General features: G+C 48.7%; 3 protein-coding genes across 5 annotated transcripts; all 3 read left to right on the top strand.

The window, feature by feature from the left end:
- The first annotated feature begins 13,123 nt into the window (after window positions 1–13,123).
- On the top strand, window positions 13,124–16,151 carry LOC112878724 (protein trichome birefringence-like 1). Of its 3 annotated transcripts, none has more exons than XM_025942950.1 (6): window positions 13,124–14,018; window positions 14,136–14,526; window positions 14,624–14,816; window positions 14,912–15,108; window positions 15,216–15,374; window positions 15,463–16,151. In XM_025942950.1, exons 1-6 carry the CDS (start codon window positions 13,241–13,243, stop codon window positions 15,803–15,805), a joined length of 2,061 nt encoding a protein of 686 aa, XP_025798735.1. In that variant the 5' UTR covers window positions 13,124–13,240; the 3' UTR covers window positions 15,806–16,151. The 3 variants fall into 3 exon arrangements, with proteins under 3 accessions (XP_025798735.1, XP_025798730.1, XP_025798723.1); XM_025942945.1 differs by having other exon boundaries at window positions 14,100–14,526; XM_025942938.1 differs by having other exon boundaries at window positions 13,124–14,526.
- A 2,854-nt stretch (window positions 16,152–19,005) lies between these two features.
- On the top strand, window positions 19,006–21,448 carry LOC112877359. Its single transcript, XM_025941657.1, has 3 exons — window positions 19,006–19,408; window positions 19,575–19,642; window positions 20,605–21,448. Exons 1-3 carry the CDS (start codon window positions 19,025–19,027, stop codon window positions 21,056–21,058), a joined length of 906 nt encoding a protein of 301 aa, XP_025797442.1. The 5' UTR covers window positions 19,006–19,024; the 3' UTR covers window positions 21,059–21,448.
- A 1,490-nt stretch (window positions 21,449–22,938) lies between these two features.
- On the top strand, window positions 22,939–23,992 carry LOC112883823. The gene is made up of 2 exons (XM_025949068.1): window positions 22,939–23,640; window positions 23,855–23,992. The coding sequence occupies exon 1, from the start codon at window positions 23,051–23,053 to the stop codon at window positions 23,633–23,635; it is 585 nt and encodes a 194-aa protein (XP_025804853.1). The 5' UTR covers window positions 22,939–23,050; the 3' UTR covers window positions 23,636–23,640; window positions 23,855–23,992.
- Window positions 23,993–24,337: the final 345 nt, after the last annotated feature.

Below are 24,337 nucleotides of genomic sequence, written 5' to 3'. Positions count from 1 at the left end.
TTACTATAATCCTATATTCGGATGTCAAAGTTCTCAAAATTTTACATTCGTCGCAAAATCTACATTGGCGGTCCACGATCTCGGAGCCAGTACCATAGTGCCTTGATTGCGCGATGTAATGCACAATGCCTTGGTTGCGTGATGTAATGCACGATGTAATTGATACTGACATATTCTTAACTGTCCACGCTAATTTTCTATGTGCCATTTCATCTCGGGACACGAGTGGGTCCACACATCTTCGTTTGTTGGAATTGCAAGATTTCAACGATACAAATGCTGCTTTGTGGTCTATAACAAGTGAATATTATAAAAATTTATAGGGGCCCACTTTTCCAATTCAAATTCTATAACGCTGAGTCCAGTGGTGGGGGGAGATATCTCCCCGCCACGTTAGCTCTCACCCCCACTCTCACTCCACTCTCACCCCACCCCTCCAATGCACAGGCTATAGTGCCAGCTCTCATTTCTCTCTCCTCCACGTCAGCTTTTCTTTTCCAGATTTAATTATTTCAACCTCCTTTGTTCGAATACGCAAAAGAATTCAATAAATAAATTTTATTCAACTTAAAAAAATTACCGCTTACATAATAAATAAAAAAATTATATAATAAATAAAAAATTACATAATAAATAAAAAAATTACATAAATTTAAGGATGACTATGTGCCCACACATGCTCAACCAAATCCTGCTGGAGCTGTGCATACATCGGTGAGTCCCTCATCTCGATATCCATCTGAATTCTGGCAGCTAGGCTTGGTGGTGCATCATTGTGGATCGCCGGACCGATATTGGATGCAACTATCTCATAGATCTCGTCCAAATCGGTATCACGCTCTGTCATCGATGATCATGTTGTGTAGGATGACACATGCACACATGATCAACCCAAGAGTACGCTGTGAGTAAGAGCGTCCGGGAACTGCTATAATATTGAACCTAGACTTGAGCACCCTCACGATCACGCCTGATGTAGCATCGACGACGTCGCCTTCTGCTTAAATCCTCTTCAAGATTGAGCATCGCCTCCTCATACTCCGCTTCGAACGCATCGATCATTTCAGCCTCCATTCCTTCACTCGAATTCGTGGTAGATGAAGACATGGCGTCGAGAAGAGTGAAATTGAAGTGTGGATGGGAGAAAGGAGCTCAAATGGGGTGGGGAAGGAGTGAAACCCGGGTGGGGTATTTATAGGGGGGTTAGGGATAAAATTTGGAATTTTTTTACAATTTTTTTGAATTTTTTGGAGTTCAGACGGTCAAATAACGGCTAATTCAACGGATAGTCCGCGTGGACCAATAGAAACGCGCCACGTCACTCCCGCCCCATCCCTCTCGCCCACGCACGCCGACGCCAGCGCGCCGCCTCGCTCCCGCCCGCCTCCCGCGTCCCGCCCCGCGCGCCTGCCAACGCAGGTGAGAGCGGGGCGATAGCGCCCGCTCCCGTCCGGCGGGATCCATCCCGCCCTCTCTCTCCCACTCGACCGCCTCCTGCCCGCGCCGCGCCGATAGGGGGGCGGTACCGCCCCCCATTGGCACCAGCCTAAGTTGAGGCCTATAATTCTGCAGCCGTGAAAAAAATCTAGCATGATCCAATATCCAAAAGGCAAAATTCTCAAGCTTTTACATTCCCAACAAAATCTGCATCGACAGTGGACGGTGTCAGGGTCACCAAGGTACTTAACGCCTTGGTTGCACGGTGTAATTGATGCTAACATCTTGTAATATTTCTAGTTTTTCCAATTCAGGTTGTTTAGGATAAGGCCTGTAATTTTGCAGCTATGGAAAAAACCTAACATAATCCCATATCCAGATGACAAAGTTCTCAAGGTTTTACATTCGCCACGAAATCTGCATCGGCAGACGATGGTAACAAGGCCACCAAGGTATCTTTACACCTTGGTTGTGCGATATAATTTATACTGAACATCTTCTAAACTGTCCACGCAAACTTACTATGTGCCATTCCTGCCGTAACCAACTCGTCTCGGAACACGGGTCGGTCCAGTCATCTTCGTCGGAATTGCAAGAAAGGCCCACCTTTTCCAATTTAGATTCTTTAGGGTGAGGCCTATAATTCTGCAGCCATGGAAAAAACCTAGCATGATCCCATATCCAGATGGCAAAGTTCCCAAGGTTTTATATTCGTCACGAAATTTGCATCGCAGTCCACGGTGTCGGGGTCACCAAGGTACCTTAACACCTTGGTTGCGTGATGTAATTGATACCGATATCTTCTAAACTGTCCACACTAATTTTCAATGTGCCATTCCTAGTGCAACCAACTCATCTCGGAATAGGGTCGGTCTAGACATCTTCGTCAGAATTGCAAGATTTCAGCGATACAAACGCTGCTTTGTGGCATATGATAAGCAAGTTTTATGAGAATATAAAGGAGCCTACTTTTCCCGGTTCAGATTTTCTATGATGAGGCCTGTAATTCTGTAGCCGTGAGAAAAACTCTAACATGATCCCATGTCTAGATGGCAAAGTTCTCAAGGTTTTACATTCGTCACAAAATCTGCATCGTAAGTCCACGGTGTCGGGGCCACCAAGGTATCCTAACACCTTGGTTGCACAATGTAATTGATACTATCATCTTCTAAACTATCCATGCTAATTTTCTATGTGCCATTCCTGCTGCAATCAATTCATCTCGGAACACAGGTGGGTCCAGACATCTTCATCGGAATTGCAAGATTTCAACGATATAAACGATGCTTTGTGGCCTATGATAAATGAATTTTATAAAAATCTACAGGGCCTCACTTTTTCCAATTTAGGTTCTTTAGGATGAGGCCTATAATTCTGCAGTCTTGAAAAAACCTAGCATGATCCTATGTCCAGATGGAAAAGTTCTAAAGGTTTTACATTCACAACAAAATCTGCAACGGCAGTGCACGGTGTCGGGGCCACCAAGGTACCTTAATGCCTTGGTTGTGCGATGTAATTGATGCTGAAATCTTATAAACCGTCCACGCTAACTTTCTATGTGCCATTCCTGCCGCAACCAACGCATCTCGGAACACGAGTGGGTCTAGACATCTTTGTCGGAATTGAAAGACTTTATCGATACAAACACTACTTTGTGGCCTATGATAAGTGAATTTTATAAAAATCTACAAGGGCCGACCTTTTCTGATTCAAGTTATCTAGGGTGAGTCCTGTAATTCTGTGGCCGTGGAAAAAAACTTGCTCAATTCCATATCCAGATACAAAGTTCTCAAGTTTTACATTTGCCACGAAATCTGCATCAGTAGTGCACAGTGTCGGGGCCATCAAGGGCCTTGGTTGCGTGATGTAATTTATACTGACATCTTCTAAACTATCCACGCTAACTTTATATGTGCAATTCCTACTGCAACCAACTCATCTCGGGACACGGGTGGGTCCAGACATATTCGTCTGAATTGCAAGATTTGAGCTATACAAACGCTGCTTTATGGCCTATGATAAGTGGACTTTATGAAAATCTACAAGAGACCACTTTTTTGAATTTAGGTTCTCTAGGGTGAGACTTGTAATTTTGCAGTCATGGAAAAAAAAATCTGCTCAATTCCATATTCAGATAGCAAAGTTGTCAAGGTTTTACATTCGCCATGAAATCTGCATCGGCAGTCCACGGTGTCGGGCCACCAAGGTACCTTAACGCCTTAGTTGCACGATGTAATTGACACTGACATCTTCTAAACTGTCCATGTTAACTTCCTATGTGCCATTCCTGGTGCAACCAACTCATCTTGGAACACAGGTGGGTCCATACATATTCGTCGGAATTTCAAGATTTCAGCGATACAAATGCAGCTGCTTTGTGGCCTATGTTATGTGAACTTTGTGAAAATCTAAAGAGGCCCACGTTTTCCAATTTAGGTTCTCAAGCGTGAGGCTTGTAATTCTATAGCTATGGAAAAAAACATGCTCGATTCCATATCTAGATAGCAAAGTTCTCAAGGTTTTAAATTCGCCACAAAATTTGCATCAGCAGTCCACGGTGTTGGGGCCACCAAGGTATCTTAACGCCTTGGTTGCACAATGTAAATGATACTTACATCTTCTAAATTGTACATGCTAACTTCCTATATGCCATTCCTGCCGCAACCAACTCATCTCGTAACATGTATGGGTCTAGACATATTCGTTGGACTTGCTAGATTTCAGAGATACACACGCTGCTTTGTGGCCTATGGTAAGTGAATTTTATAAAAATCAATATGGGCCAACCATTTCCAATTTAGTTTCTCTAGGGTGAGTCCTGTAATTCTGCAGCCGTGAAAAAATCATAGCATGATCCCATGTTCAGATGGCAAAGTCTCAAGGTTTTACATTCTCCACGCAATCTGCATCGGCAGTTCACGGTGTTGGGGCCACCAACATACCTTAACATCTTGGTTGCGCGATATAACTAATACTGACATCTTCTAAACAGCCCACGCTAACTTCCTATGTGCCATCTCATCTCGAAACACGGGTGGATCCAGACATATTCGTCGGAATTGCAAGATTTCAGCGACACAAACGCTGCTTTGTGGCCTATATTAAGTGAACTTTATGAAAATCTACAGGAGCCTACTTTTTAAAATTTAGGTTCTCAAGAATGAGGCCTCTAATTCTATAGCCGTGGAAAAAAACCTGCTCGATTCCATGTATAGATAGCAAAGTTCTTAAGGTTTTACATTTGCCAAAAAATTTGCATCGGCAGTCCATGGTGTCGGGGCCACCAAGGTATCTTAACGCCTTGGTTGCATGATGTAACTGATACTGATATCTTCTAAACTGTCCACGCTAACTTCCTATATGCCATTCCTGCTGCAACCAACAACACGGGTGGGTCAAGACATATTTGTCGGAACTGCAAGATTTCAGCGATACAAACGCTTCTTTGTAGCCTATGATAAGTGAACTTTATGAAAATCTACAGGAGCCCAATTTTCCAAATTCAGGTTCTGTAAGGTAAGGCCTGTAATTTTGCAGCCGTGGAAAAAAACCTGGTCAATTCCATGTCCGGATAGCATGGGAATCTTAGATGGGAATGTAATTTCTTTCATTGAGGACCTCCGTGTTCTTGTCGACGAGTCTTATTTGATTTATAGTCACACACGTAAGAAAGGCCCGAATGACTCTTTGATTTTCTTCTCCTTGGGCTATGCAAATGAGATTCCGTTACCAAACGTGGGGTACCATTTGTATAACTGCCAGTCACTAACCATCTCTCTCGTCCCACAAGAGGTGAACCGTAGACATAGTGTCTTTAGTTTGCCTGGCAGGATGACACGGAGTATGGCCAGAACAGAAACAGCACCGAATCCACCACCTCCACAGCCTCAGCCATCATATCCACATGAGGCAGGTGGGTTGTTATGGCATAGCGCGAGTACCGACGAGTGGGCACGGCAAGCCCAGCTTGCCGGTCCACCAGCTCCAGCTCCAGCGAGGTCTCACACCTTGCACAATGCACGACTTCGAGTCGAGGATTCAGCTCCGTCACTCAGCAGCTCGGCGAGCTGAGGGTCCAAGCCAACAACACTGAGGAGTCCCTAGACCAACACATCCAGACCAACCAAGCATAGCAGCAACACACCGACAAGAGGATCCACGCTATGGAGCACAGGCGGCAGCAGCAGGAGGAGTGGAGGGCTTACTTTCGTTGGAGGGGGTACAACTCCGACCAACAGCAGTCAAACCTTATGCATGAAACAAAATAAAAATTTGCAAAATCTAAAATAAAATAAAAATTGGCAAAACTTAGAAAAGATCAAAAATAATTTCTTACTTTTTTCATATGCATAGTAAGCATGGTTTAGTTTCCTTGTTGAGATGATAAATAGTTCGCTCTGTTAATTTTCTTCATATGCCTAGTTACAACTGAGTGCTCTACCTAGTTTTGAGTTTGTTGGCTAAATATTCAAATCTTAAGCTTGAAACTCATGGATCACAAAAAGCATGATCCAAATCTAGGTTGTTGAGAGTTATGATATGGTTGAAGTAGAGCTGCTATGATCTTAACCTGCGTGATGCTTGATATCCAGAGTATTTATTTTCAAAAATGAAAAAACAAATAAAGTTCCTCGATGATATAAAATTTCTATCCAAACCCATATGATGATCTTATTGCAAACCTTCCATATATGCAACTTGTTATTTCATTGAGCTTCGTCAAACTGTTGTGACCCTTTGTGAGATTCATTTTATACTCTCATGATCAAGATCATGTACACGTTTCCACCACATGCTATGCTTACACCGGAAGTAGCAAACCCTTCATCCATCCATCCACAAAATAAGACTTCATATTGTTTCATGACCACTCTCTCTCTCTTCAAAGTTACCATAAGAAAAAGGATATGTGCTATGAAAAAAGAAATAAAGGACATGCCCAAGAAAGCATGAAAAGAAAAGGAAAGAATTGGACACATGAAGGTCCAAGAAGAAAAAAGAAGAGAAGAAAAGAGAGAGAGAAAGAAAGATAGTCTATATCCACGAAAAAGACTGAAGGAGAGATGGTTCGTGAAAAGAAATTTGCAAATATTCAGATCGCGACTATCAACCGCGATCCGAATTAGAAGGTATTTTGAAAACTTTAAGGGTATATATAAATTTTTTTATCGAGATTAGGGGGTATTTTGCAAATACTAGCGCCGGCGACATGGTACACCCGCGGAGTCGCGCTGCCGCCGGCGACCCCCGCAAGCCCGCCGACCGCCGCGATGTGCCCCTAGAGTCCCTTTTTGGATTCAAACACGTCATCCTCTGCTCCAGAATGGCCCCCGCGCTGCCGCCACCGCTCATGGACGACGGACCAGCTGCCGCGGCCCCACGGCGGCGGCGCGTCGAGCGAGAGAGAACGGCGCCCTTACGCTGCCGCTGTCCGAGCTCCGCGTTGAGACGGGTGACACGCATGTTCGCGGGTCGGATCAAGAGGCACCATACCCAGACTCCGAGTGCCTGATGGGCTGCCTGACGCGGGCACAACTCCATGAGCGGCGCCGTAAGTGCGCGCGCGCGTCAGCTGCTCCGTGCCGGGCTGCCGGCCGCTCGGCTTCGGCGGACCGAGAAGAAAGCGAAATGACGGTGGCCGGGCCAACTATGCCGGCCGGCAAGGGGATGAGAGGCAGGAGAACAAGCACGGCGGCTCTGAATCAAATAGGGTATGCGCGATTCAAGCGGAACGAAGGCCGCCGTGCAGGCACGGGGAAGACGGATGAATTGGTGTCCTTGGTGATGTGGCCGCCGGCACTGATCATGAGCTCGCGCGGCTCGCCGTTGATTCTCGGTCCTCGGCTCGCCCGACGAACTCATGATCAACGGTTAGGTTCTGGACATCCTGGTGTATTGGTTTAATGATAAATACGTTTAATGATAGATACCCCAGCTGACCTTTTAGCACTTCTGCAGATGATTTGGGGAGGATGCAGTTGATGTCAATTATCTGAATGTGACCACTGCAGCTCCTGCACAGTGCAGATGAGAACTTTTATCTGCTAATGCACTTGCTCTTCGGCCCGCGTTGCTCTCTGGTCCCCCTTCCCTTCCACTCACGGCGGTCCTTTGCCAGCGTCGGTAAGGGCCCAGAATGAGAAGGTGGTGTTCGTTGTAGACTTGTAGCCTTGTTTGTAGGCTTTTTCTTCCAGCCCGGCCTGTGCTGCGTACCAATCCATATCCATGTCCTTTGCATTGCTGCATCTACATGCTGCCTGCATTCCTTGCGTGGCTTTACTGGTCCCCCGGCCTGGATGTTTCGCTAGCTTCTGGCAGCCTTTGTGTTTGTGGTCCCACGCCACGGTAACGAAACCTCCAAAGCTACGAAACCTTGCTTAAGGCGTACTCCACGGATCTTTCGAGTACTTCACAACTTTCATGTCTCGTCTGAGCTTTGGGAAAGATCCGCTTGCATTGCATGGTTCTGATCATTACATTAGACACTGATAGGCTGTACCTAGGTCATATCTATGTTTAATCTACTTAGGTATGATGGCACATGCAATTATTCTTCGTTTTCAACAAGATTATATTATGAGTAAGCTATGCATGAATCTAATTAATTAGCACGACAACAAAATGATTTTTTTCGAAAAAATTGCGACAACAAAATGATTTTGTTCGAAAGAAACCACGCACCAGCATACAATTGGGCCATGCATGATCGTAGTAGTGTTCATGATGATGCTATGGTACGGTATATCTCGACACTCGCTACTACGAAAATGATTGTTAGGGCCGCGTAAAAATATATTTTTAAGGGCGGGTTCGATATCCGTCTCTAGTTCTCGCAGCTACAAATGCTGTTTGCATGGACGGATAACGCGACCGCCCCTGAAAACACATCTATAGGACAGGTCACCCCTTCACCTGCCCCTGGAAACTGATTTAAAGAAACAAAAAAAGCAAAAGAGCACCGTGGTCCAGGCGTTCCAGCTATAAGGGTACGACGCCCACGGGTCCAGCCGACGAGCGTGGGGCCCGCGTCGCGGGCTAGATCCTAGCGGAGGAGGACGCCGGCATGGAGCCCGGGCAGGTGGAAGGCGGATACGAGGATGAAGCACGCCCCTCGACGGAGTTGCAGAGGACGCCGAGCAGGGGCGGCGCGCGATGGAGCTCCCGGAACCCTCAAGCTCCGCCGCCCCCCGCCTCGCCGCGGCGTTTCACCAAACACCTCACGCGCAATGGCCAACGCTGGCACGGCCACTGAGGCGGAGGCCGTCCACACGGAGGCTGCGGAGATTATGCTCGTCGACCACAATGGCGACATGGACGCGTCGCTCGCCCACGCCCACGACCTCGTGCTCGTGCACCCGGGCTCGGTGGTCGCATACCGCCTCCTGGGCGAGCTCTAATACCCCGCCTCCGTGCGTGCGGCCTGCGGCGAAGGCAGCTCGGAGGACCACCTTTCTGCGGCGGTGCCGCACCTCTGCGTCGCCCTAGAAGTGCTCACGGCAGCGCGCTGCCTCGCCCTGGACTGCATTGACGTCGGCCCTCCCTTCTCTTCCCCCACCGTCCTCCCTTCTCTTCCCCCACCGTCCTCCCTTCTCTTCCCCCGTGGCCGATGCGGGGAGCGGGGCGGCGGCTCGGCGATGGGCCGGGATGGCGGCGCAACGCGCAGGTGGCTACCGGCAACGACGCGGCTCGTGGCAGCCAGCGCCTGGGCGTAGATCTACGCGGCTTGCGAGGCCACGGTGGCCGGCGGCGCAACGAGCGTGCCGGCAGCGTGGCTCGTGGCGGTCGACGCGACCAGTAGGCGCAGCGAGTAGGCCGGCGGGGGAAGAGAAGGGAGGGCGGCGGAGGAGAGAAGGAAGAGGTGACACAGCGAGAGAGGAGGGGATCGACAGAGGAGGGAAGGGGATAAGAGGGAGAGGGAAGGACCGGGGATAGAGAAGGAACCGGATGATGTAGTGGCTATGGCGGCGCGCGATTGGTGGAGGGTGAGGGAGCGCGGATCAATGATGTGGATGCCGCCGGATCGAGGAACGCGGGCGATCATGGGTCTGATTTTTAGGGGCAGGTGGTGGCATTTCTAGGAGCGGGTGACGCTACCACCCGCCCTTGAAAATATTTTTCTATTTTATTCTAAAAATTTATTTAAATCTTTAAATATAGAAGAATAAATTAAAAAAAGTGAAACTTCTACATTATTGTGAACTATAGATATAGAAAAAAATATGCCAACTATATTTCAGTGTATATAAAGGGTTAAGATTATGGGAACTTGAAAATATAACTTGAGTTATATGAGATACTATATAATCATAGTCATATGTAGGCACAACTACTAAATGATTCTGTGATCGTAAATGGTCTTAAATGAATAATGTATAAAATATAAAATTTTAGATCTTACCACTACAACTCTAATATGGAACTAATCTACGTATGAGGTTGTTTAAAAACAAATCAAACTAGTAGATTTTGAAACTAGAGAACTTATAATAATTTTTTAGACTATAAAATAAATTAAATGAAAAATTTATCAGCTACAAAATTGTAAATCTCATCAAGCTCTATAATTTTGATATAAAATTTGCCTTTGTTCGAGATTATATGAAAAAGTTATGAATTTTTTTACGTGACACCATTTGTAGGGGCGGGTCATGCCATCACCCGCCCAAAACATGCATTTTCAAAAGCGGATCGGTTGCTACAGTAGTCCCGCTCCTTTTGCAACAACGGTTACATTTTAACCCGCACCAAAAAAAAAAGAGTGTGGTGCTACACATCATTTTTTATAGTGACTGTCGCGTGGGCCTCATTTGCCATGGAGAGAGTGATTCCAGATCCGAACCAATCCGATCTTTCCACGTCGAAGCTTTTAATATGCTCATTGCTTTCAACTGGATCTCCACCCAGATAGACCAAGACCGTATTGATCGACCAACCTCTCCAGCTAGTGGACCTTTCCGTCGCGCGTGGCGAACATGATAAGTCAAAAGGAGCAGAGAAACAGACTGGTTTACCAAAGCAACAAAGAGGGGGCTCGATCGCAAGTGCAACATCGACACGACGGATTCCTCTGAGCCAAACAAGTGAACGGAGACCTAACCAACCCCTCTTCATATCTTCTCTTTCAGAGTCAAGTTCACAACAACGCAAGTATGGATGCATTCCCTGTAGCTCCATTTCTGAATGTGTTAGGCTCAGCTTCACTATTTGGCAACCCACCCACTTTTTGCCGGAATCTTTCCCTCGCTTTCCTGCTTGCCGCGTCGATTATATTAGTAGCGACTAATCTGGATTATTTATTTATAGATTTGGCACCGATCCAATCAGTCAACAAGAAATCGGAGCTTATTATTAGGCTGCTCCCAATCCAGCCGGACGAGTATAGTTTGTTTTTTAAAGAGCTGGTGTGGTTTGTGTTGATGTTCCAATCTAACCACCGATATCGTTATTCTATCCAGTCTGGGTTTTCCTTCTTTTTAATATAATCAGCAGCTTTTTTGTCTGATTCGTTTTTAAAAAATATTATTAGACTGCTCCCAGCTAATTCCTTTTGATAACACTCACCTGGCAACAGTTTTAAAATAAGATAAACCAATCCTATATATGTTTTGGAGTTAGGCAGAGATACAGAGAGCTGCGTCCTTCAATCATATTTTGCAACCTCTTGCAGGTTTCGACTTATGCGGATGGTCCAGCTGCTTAGAAATGGCTAATAACCTCGTATAGCCTGCATGAACCACTGACCTAGCTTTCCATACACAATTGTGAATTATATATGCAAAGTATATAGCAGCTAGAAATCAGTTCAGATTCAGACTACCTAAATTTAACTGGCACACTTATCATATCTCTCTGTTCACCTAGTTGCTCTCTCTCTCTCATGCAAACTTCCATATTACTATAGTGTTGGGGGGAAGCTCAAATTTATTTTGTAAATCTATGTGCCAGATTGGCCCAGATCGAAACTGTTGTTCCTCATCGGATCTACGCACTCGTATCATCTATCCGAGTCCGCTACCAAAGCCTGATGTTCCTATATCGTTGTTTAGAAAAGCTTTCTATTAGCTATGAGCAAATAAGGCCAGTCTCAATGGAGGGTTTTATAAGAGTTTGATGAGCATTAAATTGTATGCCACATCAGCAAATTTGCTTGATTAACTGGTTCTAAGTTATGGTATCTATATAGGAGTATGTAACGAGACTGCCTAAAGAAATGATGCTGATGGTGATGCTGCTCTTTGAAGTTATAAATACACAACGGCGTCGTTGGCGTGTGTGTCGGAACGCAACGACCGGACGGCCAGGTGTACCGTACGGACTTGCATTGGAGGGCCGGGTCGCACTATGTACGGGCAGATAGATGCACACGATAGGCGTGTGTTGTGTGCCAACCGGCCAAAAGAGCACTTCCATAATCCATATGTGCACAAACACCCACAACCACTAGCCTAGAGAGGGCAAGTCAATGGTGCAGCCGTGCAGGAACTAGAGTTTGGCTAAAAGAAATGAGCTTGTCACTACATGCTCTGCTTTTGTAAAGATTACCCCGTGCGTAGGAACTACGAAGCGCCCAAATATAACATAATTAGAGTGCGAATGATCTTGTCTAAGAGTTCACCAAAAAATATTTTGGTACGTGGATGGAACTTTGTTGGAGCACATCCTATTACCAAAAGAATATTTTTAGGAGTTCACCAAGCGTCCAAACAAGATTCCTAAACGGCATAGTTGGCAAAATCCATGGAACTAATGCATGATGTTTAAAAATCCTCAACTATCACATAGACCATTAGGTTCCTCAAAAGTGGCTCATTTGCGGGTTTGCGAGCTAGCACACTTGCATCGCTAAACTCAATAATCAATTCATTATAGATCATGTATCTTCTGAGCGTTGGCAGCCAAACACAAGGCGGTGTTAACAAATACCATGAAATCAAACGCATTACGTTTAAAAATCCCCAAAGGTCATGAGCCTATTCACGAACTCGCAAAGAACCTACTTTCATCCTTGATAAGCATGAAATCAATTGCCTTGGTTCTTGTCTTTTGAGTGTTGCCAGACGGTATAACTTGGGGTTCCAAAACCTAAACCTATAGAACCAAAAGCGTGATGTCTAAAAATTCCTAAAGATCATTAGGTTCCGCAAAAATGTCTATTTATAGACTCACAAATAAGCTCACTTTCCCTAAACATAATAACCAATTCACTAAAAATCCCATGTCTTTTGATTTTTAGAACAATGAATAGTTCCAGCATCTGCTACCACACACGGTCTGGTTCTTACAATCCCGTGTCTTTTGATAGCTGGCAACCCGGCACATCCCGGTGTTCACAAAAGCCATGAGACCAAACGCATAATGATATTTAAAATCCCCAAAGATTATGCAAGCAACTAGGTCTCTGAAAAAAAAATCTTTTCGCGGACAAAGCTGCTTGCCTCCGTAAACATAGGAATCAGTTTCATGCATTATCTTTTGAGCGGTGCGGTGCCTGCCGGTACAAGTGTACAACCTGAATACCTGATGGCTGATGCTACAAAACCCATGAGCCAAAGGCGTGATGTTTTAAAATCCCAAAGATCTCGCAGGTAGTTAGTTTCGCTGCCAACCCGCACCACGCCACCTCCCTACAAAAGCCATTACGGCAGTAGCAAGCAGCAGATCGATCGCCACGCACGGCGCGCTCCCTCCTCCCCACCCCGGCACCGCCTGCGCGGCTCGGACTCCGCCCGGCCGCCTCGCCTCCTCTAAACCCTAACCAACTCCCGCCGCGCCCCCGCTCGCCTGCCCGCGCGTGCCGCCGGGGATGAAGAGCGCGTGGAGGCAGAGCGGCGGCGTGGCGGCCGTGGCCGACCACCTCGGCCACCTCGGGGGAGCAGGGTTCGTCGGGCGCGCGCGGCCGGCCAGGCTCTGCCTCTACGGCCTCGCGCTCACCTTCGCCGGGTTCGCGGTCTTCCTCGCCGTCGCGCCCTCCCTCCCCGCGCCACCGGCCTCGTCGCCGGCCGCGGCGTGGTTCGACGGCCTGATCGCCTCCGCGTCGCCGTACCGTGCGCAGGTCTCGGGCTTCCTCTCCTCCCTGTTCCCCGCCAATTCCTCCTCCTCGGTGCCTCTCAGTGGCGTCGCAGCGAGGCGTGGCGGGCCGAGCGGTCCGCAAGCGGGGGGCAGTATCTCCAGTGCGGTTCGGCCGGGTGAGCTGTTGGGAAGCGGAGGCGGAGTTCCGTCCAGCAGTGTGGGCGGAGCTCCCAGCGGGGATCACGCGCCAGCGCCTGGCGATGCTGCTGCGGCGGTGCCGAGCACCGTGCCGCCCGATGATCATGTGCAAGGCCAAGACGGTGCCGAGGCCAAACATTCTACCGGGTCTGCCACAGCCGAGGCGAAGAGTAGGCCTGGACCTGGACTTCCGAGCGGCGGTTCAGCCCAGGATGGCACAACATCGAAGGGAGGCGTTCCCGTTCGGATCAACGGCTCCGACGCGAACGCGAGTTCCGTGGATTCCGGAGATGGCAGCGAGATGAAAGCCAGTGCAAGGAATGCCGCCGGCTCAACGCACCAGTTAGGAAGCGGAACTGCAGCTTTAGGCAATGGTACTGCTGTTCCATTCATTAATCAGACTACGAGTGCAGTTGCAGCGGCCATGGATGGTAATGGAACTGCGTCTCCTGCAGGCAATAACCAGACTCTGCTGATTCAATCTCCTGCAGATAACAAGAACCATACTAGAGGTTCTGCTGCTTCAGATGGAAGCAGGAGTTCAGAGAATAAGCAGATTGAATCAACTGCTCGTCCTCAGGGAAGCACTAGTCCAGCGAAAGATCAATCTGCACAAGTGGTTACCCCAATAGCCAATAACAACAGTACTGTGCTGGTGAAAGCGGCTGCTACTGCCGGCCGACGCAAGAAGGTTGACTGGATTGAGAACATGGCCAGCTGCGACATGTTCTACGGGAATTGGGTCCGAGATGACTCGTACCCTCTGTACCCTGCGGGATCATGTCCTCACATCGATGAATCCTTCAACTGCCATCTCAACGGCCGGTCTGACAAAGCTTACCAGCGGCTACGGTGGCAACCCAGCGCATGCAGAATCCCAAGGTGAGAAAAAGTTTACTTGAACAACTGTGCATTTTTGGTGAATTCAGTAGTTAGTTATTGGCGAGTGACAATTACAGTTATCTGTTGCTTATGTTAGATTGAACCCAACTGATATGTTGGACCGGCTGAGGGGAAAGAGACTGGTGTTTGTCGGTGACTCACTCAACAGGAACATGTGGGAATCCTTGATTTGTATCCTTAGGAATTCTGTCAAAGACAAGAGCAAGGTTTTTGAGGTATCCGGCAGGAGCCAATTCAAGGCTGAGGGCTCCTACTCGTTCTTGTTCCAGGTAGACATGCCGTATTCCAGTTTTTGTTATCTCTACCTCTGCTAGTCTCAGCAATTAGAACAAATTCTTATGCGCAAACATCTTGCTGTTTATAGGACTACAATTGCACCGTGGAGTTCTTCCGCTCCCCTTTCCTTGTTCAGGAATGGGAGATGCCAATCAGAAATGGAAAGGGTAGCAGGGAAACTCTCAGGCTTGACATAATCGATCGAGCGTTTCCGAGGTACAAGAATGCAGATATCATTATCTTCAATACTGGTCACTGGTGGACACATGACAAAACTTCTCTAGGGTGAGCACAACAAAGCCTGCCTGATTCACTGAACATCTACAGTTCATACATCCTGCATTTCATTTGCAGTTTATTGTTCTGAGTGTTGTCAAAATGTGCTGATACAGGAAAGATTACTATCAAGAGGGCAACCGCGTATATAGTGAGCTGGATGTCCATGATGCCTATCGAAGAGCTCTGAACACCTGGGCCAAGTGGGTTGATTCCAATGTAAATCCCAAGAAAACCACTGTGTTTTTCAGAGGCTACTCAGCATCCCATTTCAGGTACACGGTGCTATTTCTGAATCCTTGCAGAATCAGCATGATGTGCTATATGAGTAACTGTTGCTTACTAACTATTTCTGTTATGCAGTGGGGGTCAATGGAATTCAGGCGGTAGTTGTGACAAGGAAACTGAGCCAATAACGAATGAGAAGTACCTCACACCATACCCAACAAAGATGAGCATTTTGGAGGAGGTGCTGCATGGGATGAAAACACCAGTTGTGTACCTGAACATAACAAGGATGACTGACTACAGGAAGGAGGCACACCCTTCAGTCTATCGCAAGCAGAAGTTGACCGAGGAGGAGAGGAAATCGCCTGAGCTATACCAGGACTGCAGCCACTGGTGCCTTCCTGGAGTACCTGACTCCTGGAACGAGCTTCTCTACGCACAGATTTTGGTGAAACAGCGCCATACGATGCAACAATAAAGGCAAGTGTGGATTGTTCTTGTACATGAACTGTTGTAGTCGGACGGCGAGGTGCATAGGATCCACACAATCGATCAAAGGGAAGCTGATATAACTGAGATCAAGGATTTTGGAATCCTTGCGTAGAGTAAAGCAGGCAGTTAGTCAGATCTCTAGCTCTGAATAACAACACGAAATCTGTACAGGCTGAATAGGATTATATGGTGTAAACTTCATGTCTAGTCATTAACAAAAGCAATAAGAAAAATGGAATAGATAATGCATTATATTCATAGGAGGATCTTGTTCTGATAGACTTTGTCTGTATGTATAGTAATATAGCATTCCACATAGTATTCTGAGTTCATTTTTGGTATACTTACTGAATATATGGAAAATGGTTGTAATCGACGTTTGTGCAAGAAAACTTTATGACCCCTCTTTGGAGCTGTGCATTGGGTTCAGCACGTATTGGATTGTTTCTCCTAGTCATAAGAAGAAAGAAAATGTAAGTACTTCGCAAAATTAAGTATTAATCAGAGAGTACGTCAATTATATTCTTTTAAACAGAAGGGAAACCCTGAACACCAGACCCAAAGTATTATCAAATTGTGATGCAGTTTCCATCGAGATGGGCAGTAACTTGAGGTTCATAAATCAGAACACTGTGTCATGCGTAGGATCCAGCATTCCAGCTTTGGCCGACCGATGTGTTGCCACTTGCGTGCGTGCCAGGAGCTCGTTCCGATCTGGGCCGCACTCGGCTACTCTACGCATGCCGAGCAGAGGGGATCAACCAACCCTCTAGAACCTGCAGTCCGCCAGTACCTGTGGCCTACGCATTATGGCAGCTGCCACAGTACAACTCGCTGTTGTCCTCCATCGGGAGCAGGGTTTTACATTTGGTGCCAACATTGATCAGGAAGCAGGCGCCGCCCACTTGGGCGGGTATGTTGCATTGTTTACCCTGAACTCGATTGCAATGCATGGACCATCTCCCTGGTCCTTCCTCTCCCTTGTCGTGTGGCAATGTGGCATCACATTGTCCCCCCCCCCCCCCCTAAACACAGGATCCTACACCAAGGACGCTTGCATTTTGGGATCTGTACATGGGTCACACGCCTTCCCTGTCATGGTGGTTTCTGACCTGGCACAGCGTTTTGACATCTTTCAGCAGCTACTGCTGCTGCATGGGCTTGGAGCTTTATATATCCGCGGCACATGAGGACGGGAGAAGAGTCCATCATAATCTAGATAGTGTACGTTCTGCCCACTATTGCCCATGGGCATTCACCGAACCATCCATCTGATGGTCCATGCTCCAAGGCCATCCCGGCAGGTTTAGCTTAGCTATTAACCCTGTCTCTGCTGAATTTTCTTCTGATAGGAATAGGACACGCATCATGTGGAGTGCGTGTAGGCCACCCCATGGATCATGACATAATTACAGGAACCGTACCCGCCACACATACAGGCGCGCCTCACATTCCCATGCCGGCTAATTGTCCCCAAGACCCGCAGATGGATGGATCTGTGGTCTAGTATAGATACTGTCTTAAAATTTTCTGAAACCCATGAGGCCAACGAGGCACTTGCCCATCCGAAACTGTGTCCAGCCTTGAGGAGCAGACCAATCGAGTGTTGCCCGCCGCTGTTATAATAAGGCAGCGAGCAGACGACAGATCAACGAGCTGCTACTTCCTTTTTTTTTGAGAGGACGAGCTGCTACTTCCTGGTTTGAAGGTCAACTTCTTGGGCCCAATGGGCTTTGACGGTCGACCCATGTAGCCCGGTGTCAGCCTGGGCCCGCAGTGGTTTTTCCTCCTCTCTGAAAAAAAATTTCGTTTTCGTTTCCTTAAAAACAACTGCCTTGCTTACGTCTGGATACGATAAAATTGGTCCTACCGCTCAGTTGACAGCCTTGTACCGGCGCTGGTACGCGTAGCGCTAGCACATCTGGCCAAAGATCTGTTGGTAGTTAGCTGGTAACCCGCTAGAGCACAACTAGCTTTTCTCGTGGTAACTCATCCGTTACCATTATTAGGCACGCCATGCTGGTCAAAAGCTGGACACACGCCAATCTTTCATTTCAAAATGCATTAGATTTTCACAACCGTTGTTTCCATGTTAATTCTTACCAAAAATGCTATTTACGCGGTCAAGCATCAAGATATTTTTCTAGTTTGCCAGCCACCCCCATCTTTCTATATAGTTGCTTAATCTGCCCACTGTTTAATTTTGGAAAATGAGATCAAGATATTATTCTAGTCTACCAGCCATCCCTCATTAATTTTGTAAAATTAGAACAAAAGAAACTAAAGAATGGATATCATGCAATTGTTACTTGTATGTTGGTTTTGATCATTTGATCATACACAACCAACATCGCTAATGTTTGATTTATTAGCCTGTGACCGCACATCCTTGACTTTTAATCGATACACGCTATCTCCAAAATAAGCCTAATACGATAGCCTCATGGTGCAACCATCTTTGTATTTCTACAATTTTCTTTAATTGCTATTGAACTGTTAAAATATGTTTAGACTACCATTAAAACATGCTACGAGTTATTCCGTTTTCACGCCAAAATGCTATACATCTATCATTTTTGTATCTCTATAACTCAGGACTTTGCCGTGCTGAACATGAAACCTCTTGAAATCGACGTATAACCTTTTTTAGCACCGCCTTAAATCTCATGCTAATTTTGCACCCTCAAACCTCAATTTCAGACGAAACATAAAAAATTTTAATATTTCGCGCCTAAATACTATGTTTACCACATTCCCCTTATTCATGCCGTGTCGAACACGAAACATCTTAAAAAATCATGTATCGCTTCGAATCTCGCTCGAGCCGTCGAACCTCAAACTTGATATTTGATGGATCATATATATACTCCAGGAACCGCTCGATTGCCTAAATACACATTGCTTGTACGTCTAGCAATACTTCCCCTCGGACAAATCTCACCTGCCTTGACACCCATCCCATCCCCTGTAGAACAGTTCGGTGCACATGGTGTATTTGCATGCAAAAACAAAGGATCCCACCACTGAACCCCTCACGCCGTCCGCCTCCCCTCCTCTCTCCTCCAGATATCATCTGCACTGCGTCCGGCCGGCCACCGTCTCTCCTCTCCCTCTCCTCTGTCATGCCAAAACCGACGCAGAAAGGCAGCCGAGAGCCGGAGTGAAACTGCACCAGTCCATTGCATTTACTGGCTCCCATAAATAAATGCCTCTCCATGAGCGAGAAGCCAACCAAAACCAAGGAACCAACACACAAAGCCCCCCTCCTTTAATTTGCACCCTCCCCAAATCTTCCATTGCCCTCTCTTCTCTCTTCTCTCTCCTCTCCCCTCTCCCTCTCCCCCTCGTCCTCCGCCCGTCCATGAGGATCAGGAGGCGGCCTCCGGGCCAGCCTCTCGCCTACCTGCTGCACTCAGATCCGCCCGCGCCACAGCCACCGCGGGGCGCGTCGGGAGATCACCAGGACCGCCCTGCCGGGGACAAGAGAGAGGAGGAGGGGTTGCACTTGCACCCGAGCGCGGCCGCGGATCTCGGGGGCGACCGCTCATCGGCGGCGAGGCGCCCGGCATTGCTGCCATTGCTGCCGCAGGTACGGGTGCTGATAGCTCCATGTCCTGATTCTAATCTGCGTATTAATTCCTACACGAGGGAATTCGTTAGGAGGCTTCTGCTGGGAAAGTTGCCTTGTGTTGCACCTCTCGGGATGGATGCCCAGATCTAGCTAACCCCATGTTCTTGGATTACTGCTTCTGCAGGACGGTGTGGTGGAACGCGGCAGGGGCCTGGGTGCACAACAACAGGGTCCTGCAGATGGCCACAGGAGGTATGTGATGAACTGCTGCCTGAAACCGCAACAGCAGAAAAAACAAGAGGCGCTGCCTGCTTGTTCCGTGCCATCCATTTCTTGGGGTAGCGAGCGATGGCTGTGGGTAGGAGGATTATAAAATGGAAAAGGGAAAGCATCCAACGCCCTTTTTTATTTGCAGGGCTTGGGTTCACTGTTTCATACCAGTCTAGTGGGCAATGCCAGCTTGACACATGAGACACGTCAGTCCAATCGATGGACGCCCCCTCCCTCCTTGCCAGACAAACCCCTCATGTACCCATGTAGTATAGAGCCACTGCTGTTGCCACCCCTATATCCATGCATACCACATCGATCCAGTGCGCCCTCCCTCTTTCGCCATTCTGATCATCAGAAGATTCCTTGCTTGATCGCCCTGTAACTAGATGTGATCGATCATACTTGTTTGTTTGATTTGGTTGTTGTTTGCCTTTTCCTCTTGCATCGTCCATGTTCTTTTCGATCTGTATGAGTGCAACTCGGTGCTTTGGGAAACATGGACCATGTGCGGTTGTGCGTGCGCATCATGAAACAATTCGGCTCACTTGCACATCGCGCTTTGTTTCTGTTCGGCGTTAGTGCTTCGCATCCGGGCCTGCTTGGGATTGCATCGGTGCACTCAGATGAAGTGAAAGAGGAGGGGCCTGCTGACCTGCCCCGTAGCATTTACTCAAAGGCCAAGAATAGGTTCTGGGATCTCCACTGTCTCCACCATGATGGGTTGCACCGTGCAGTGCTATTGATCTGCAAGGCTGGGTTGCCATAGTTTCCTAAATACCGTTCATTACTTTAGTCTCAGTAGGATTATCGATGATCGGCGTGTTGCAATGTTGTGATCTAAGCATCCTTGAGCTGTGCTTACTTTATGACGTACTACTTCTTTGGTCAACTTGATTGCATCTTTACCCCGTCTAAGCATGTGTTACATTGTGCACTTGCAGCCTAGAGAATGGTCGTCACCGCGTGCTGGAGCCGGTGATCAAGGCCGGAGAGCGTCTCAATCTCAGCAACGGCGGCGACAGGTTAGCCCTGGCAATAGTGACAACAACAACAACAATGGTCGCGAAGGATGGCGGCGGCGGCAGCAGCAAGAAGCCGCGGGGGCCGGGTGTGCTGCTGGAGGGGTCTCGGTGCAGCCGGAAGAACGGGCGCGGGTGGCGCTGCAGCCAGCCGACGATGGTGGGCTACGCCCTCTGCCAGTACCACCTCGGCAAGGGCCGGATGCGGAGCGCGGCGGCTGCCGCCGCCGCACGCGCCGCCGCGGGGCAGCTCGGCCGCACCGAGAACGGGAAGAAAGCACCCGCCGCGGCGGCCGCGGCCACGGCCACCATCACCGCCACCGCCGCGCCGCCCAAGGCCGCCGACGTGCCGCCGGCGAGCGTGCAGCACTGCTAGGCGCGCGCATCGCATGGCTGCTGGCTGGCGGAGATCGATGGGACCGTAAGATTCTTGGACATCGTGGTGGGGTTGCACATATAATCTGGTGGCGACTGAATTCTTCGTTGCGTTCCCATTCCAATCTTGCAAATGCTGTGGTGCCGTACCCCGTGAGGAAAAGTTTTTGCGGCGGATTGTGTTCGTCGTTTATACCGAGCTTAATTTCTTCCATGCTCCTTGCATATATGCGTCTGCGATTGGCGATTGCACCGCCGGTTGCAGTAGTAGAGGTGCACTCCTGCGACTCCATTGCTACTGTGGCTGGTGCAGCTTTCGCCTGCGGTTCTTGGTGCATCAGTCACTGTGCATTCGCCGGTGCTCTGTACTTTTCTCTAAAAAAATATATATTCTAGGAAATTTTAAAGTGCTAGTGGTCATGCAACGGTGCATCAAATAGTGGATTGAGAACATTACCTCCTGTCAAATTACTTCATATCACCTGAAAAGCTGGAACAGCGATCCGGACAAGGTCTGACACGACATAAGGCTGCCACGGACATAGGAAGGTGTCAGTGTGGCAAGTCTCCCACTGAGGTACACTACCCAGATCAACAAGCCACATTTTCTTTAGTGCTCCTAATAACCTTTTTTTCCTGACAATATGTTTAGGCTCATCAACGTATAATGGCATAGGATCCCGGCATAATCATATCAGCTCATGCATACACATATCGCCAGTGCCTCGCATCGTTTTCACGAGGGGAGAAAAAAAAAGAGAGAGTATAGGGTTGGGTGAAAAAAAAAATGAGTCTGTTAGGTGCTTTTGGATGGTAGCACGTAGTGGAGATCCGGCCGAGCTAGCGGATCTCATAGCTGCATGTGGGCCGGGTGTGAGCGGCGGCTGTACCGGTGCAAAAAGCTTGCCCTGTGCTGCATGGCTTGTAGCTGGAGGCAAAGAGCTCGAGCACGACGGGTCGCTGGTGCAGACAAAGCAAGTGTCAGGGTGGAGGAGAGACAGAGAACCATGTGGCCCGTCGCCCCGTCGGCGCTTTGTTTTGTTGCCTAGATTAGATGAGAGGTTTTAAAGTCAAACCCCGTCAGTCCGTGGACATTGCATCGTCTCGTGCACAATAAACTACACGGCTCAATCCCTACCATGTGGCCAATCAGTGTGAAGACCAATATAATCACCGTCCTCGAATCAGGACAAGTTTCACTTAGCAAATGATAGTGTGTTGTTCCTAGCAGAGTTGCTATGCGCCTACCTTAATGAGGAACCAAGGAATTTTCTCACACCGAACAGTTTAATGACAAAAATAGATTGAGGACTTATTTAGGACACAGGAATTTTTATAAGAAATTTATAGGAATTTCGCAGGGCTCAGAGGGGAAATCGAGCATTTCAAATTTTGAGTGATTTTGAACAGTGCATCTCATTCACATATTAGGCTGAGTCCAGTGGTGGGGGAGATCTCCCCCACGTCACCTCTCACCCACACTCTTACCCCACTCTCACCCTGCCCCTCCAATGCACAGGCTGTAGTGCCAGCTCTCACTTCTCTCTTCTCCACGTCAGCTTTTCTTTTCCAAATTTAATTATTTCAACCTCCGCGTGGACCAATAAAAACGCGCCACGTCACTCCCCCCCTACTCCTCTCGCCCGACGCCAGCGCGCCGCCTCGCTTCCACCCGCCAACAAGGGCAAGAGCGGGACGATAGCGCCCGCTCCCGACCGACGGGATTGCTCCCGCCTTCTCTCTCCTCGCTCCCGCCTGACCCGGGCGGACGGGGGTGGTACCGCCCCGATTGGCACCAGCCTTGCACCGGCCCAAAATATCTCACACGTTGCCATCCCCTAGAAAAAAAAAGAAAAAGAAATAAACTCAGGATAACGCATCACAGCCTCTTTCTTCTCGTCTTCACATACGTACAGCCACCCGCCGACCCCCGACGGCAGCACGCAGCCCAGCACCCCGGAGCGGACACCGCCACCACCACGCCAAGCTAGCCATGGATCTCCTGCTCCTCCCATCTCGCGCCGCCAGCGCGCGCCCGCTACTTCCACCAACCAGCCCCAGCGCCCTTCGCCGCGCCGGCACCGCCAGGCCGGCGGCCAGCTCCAGCAACGTCGAGGTCATCGACGCCACGGCGACGTCGACGTCCAAGCCGGGCAGTCAGTGGCGGGCGGGCGGGCTCGGGCTGGAGCTGTCGGAGGAGATGCGGCGCGGCATGTTGTGGCGGATGGTGGCGCCCCCCGCGACGGCGGTCGCGGCGGACGCGGCGTTCCTGAGGCTGCTCGACCGCGCGGCGCCCGGGGACGCGCCGGCCTGGGCCGCCGCCGCGGGCTCGGCCCTGCTGTTCGCGGCGGGGCTGCTCGGGGTCCACTACGGGTTCCTGTCGTCGAGGTGGGACGCAGCGGAAAGGGGATCCGTCCTGGGATGGGACCTCGCCGTTCGACACTGGGAAGTCCTGTCTATGGCTAAGGAACACTCTTCGTCGGTGGAGGAGGAGGAGGAGGAGGAGGAGGACGACGACGACGATGAGGAATACGAAGACGAAGAGTACGAGGAAGAGTGTGAAGAAGATGACGATTAATTAAGGTGCAGATGTGGCTATACTACATAACTTTAGGGACATAAGGGTTCCAATTTCACTTTTGAATACTTTAATTAGTTTCTACTGTTACCTTGGTGACGTTCGCTGATGCAACTGAGGAACATGGTATCTGAACATCTGATTCCAATCTTAGCAATAGGAGTACATGACATGTGAATTGCCTAGGCTCCATTCTGAATGCTTGCAAATGACGTCTAGGTTCATTGTTGGTGGTTTCCTGCGCTGTGCTACATCGCCAATCTCGGATGCGTCTTCAATGTCAGACATATCGCGTGGTGCCATTACCAGGTCGGCCGCTCGGTTACGAACTGCACTAAAACAAACCATACCAAAAACAAACTAATGTTTGGCAAGAAAGTTGGATGGAGATTTGGTTTCAAGCCAAGATTTGGTAACCATAACTGGAATTGTGGTAAAGCCTAACAAAAAACCTACTTCAATAGGCTAAGAGAGGAAATTCTTAATTCAAAAGGCAAAAAGATGCAGAAACAGGCTCGGAAGAAGCTGGGCCACGATTTCCCGGGCCCCAACAATACATCGTCGTGGGTCCTGGGATAAGACCATGGCAGCCATCAGCCATGGATGCTTCTGTTCAACCCCGAGATGGAGTTGTCCTCCCTTCTACTCCCTCGGTTCACGCCGACCCCCACCCGCGCCCGTGCTTCCTCTCCTCACTTCTCT

Source organism: Panicum hallii, chromosome 1 (genome assembly GCF_002211085.1).
Source record: "Panicum hallii strain FIL2 chromosome 1, PHallii_v3.1, whole genome shotgun sequence".
Lineage (NCBI taxonomy): Eukaryota > Viridiplantae > Streptophyta > Magnoliopsida > Poales > Poaceae > Panicum > Panicum hallii.
Note: the sequence above shows the minus strand (reverse complement) of the source record. Positions and strands in the feature narration are given on the sequence as shown.

What these genes read in the sequence shown, in the direction of transcription:
- LOC112878724 (XM_025942938.1), top strand. Translation starts at nt 13,241, where the DNA reads ATGAAGAGCGCGTGGAGGCAGAGCGGCGGCGTGGCGGCCGTGGCCGAC. An exon ending in CCTACTCGTTCTTGTTCCAG is followed by an intron (nt 14,817 to 14,911) that starts GTAGACATGCCG and finishes TGCTGTTTATAG; the next exon opens with GACTACAATTGCACCGTGGA. An exon ending in CATGACAAAACTTCTCTAGG is followed by an intron (nt 15,109 to 15,215) that starts GTGAGCACAACA and finishes GTGCTGATACAG; the next exon opens with GAAAGATTACTATCAAGAGG.
- LOC112883823 (XM_025949068.1), top strand. Translation starts at nt 23,051, where the DNA reads ATGGATCTCCTGCTCCTCCCATCTCGCGCCGCCAGCGCGCGCCCGCTA.
- LOC112877359 (XM_025941657.1), top strand. Translation starts at nt 19,025, where the DNA reads ATGCCTCTCCATGAGCGAGAAGCCAACCAAAACCAAGGAACCAACACA. An exon ending in TGCTGCCATTGCTGCCGCAG is followed by an intron (nt 19,409 to 19,574) that starts GTACGGGTGCTG and finishes CTGCTTCTGCAG; the next exon opens with GACGGTGTGGTGGAACGCGG. An exon ending in CCTGCAGATGGCCACAGGAG is followed by an intron (nt 19,643 to 20,604) that starts GTATGTGATGAA and finishes GTGCACTTGCAG; the next exon opens with CCTAGAGAATGGTCGTCACC.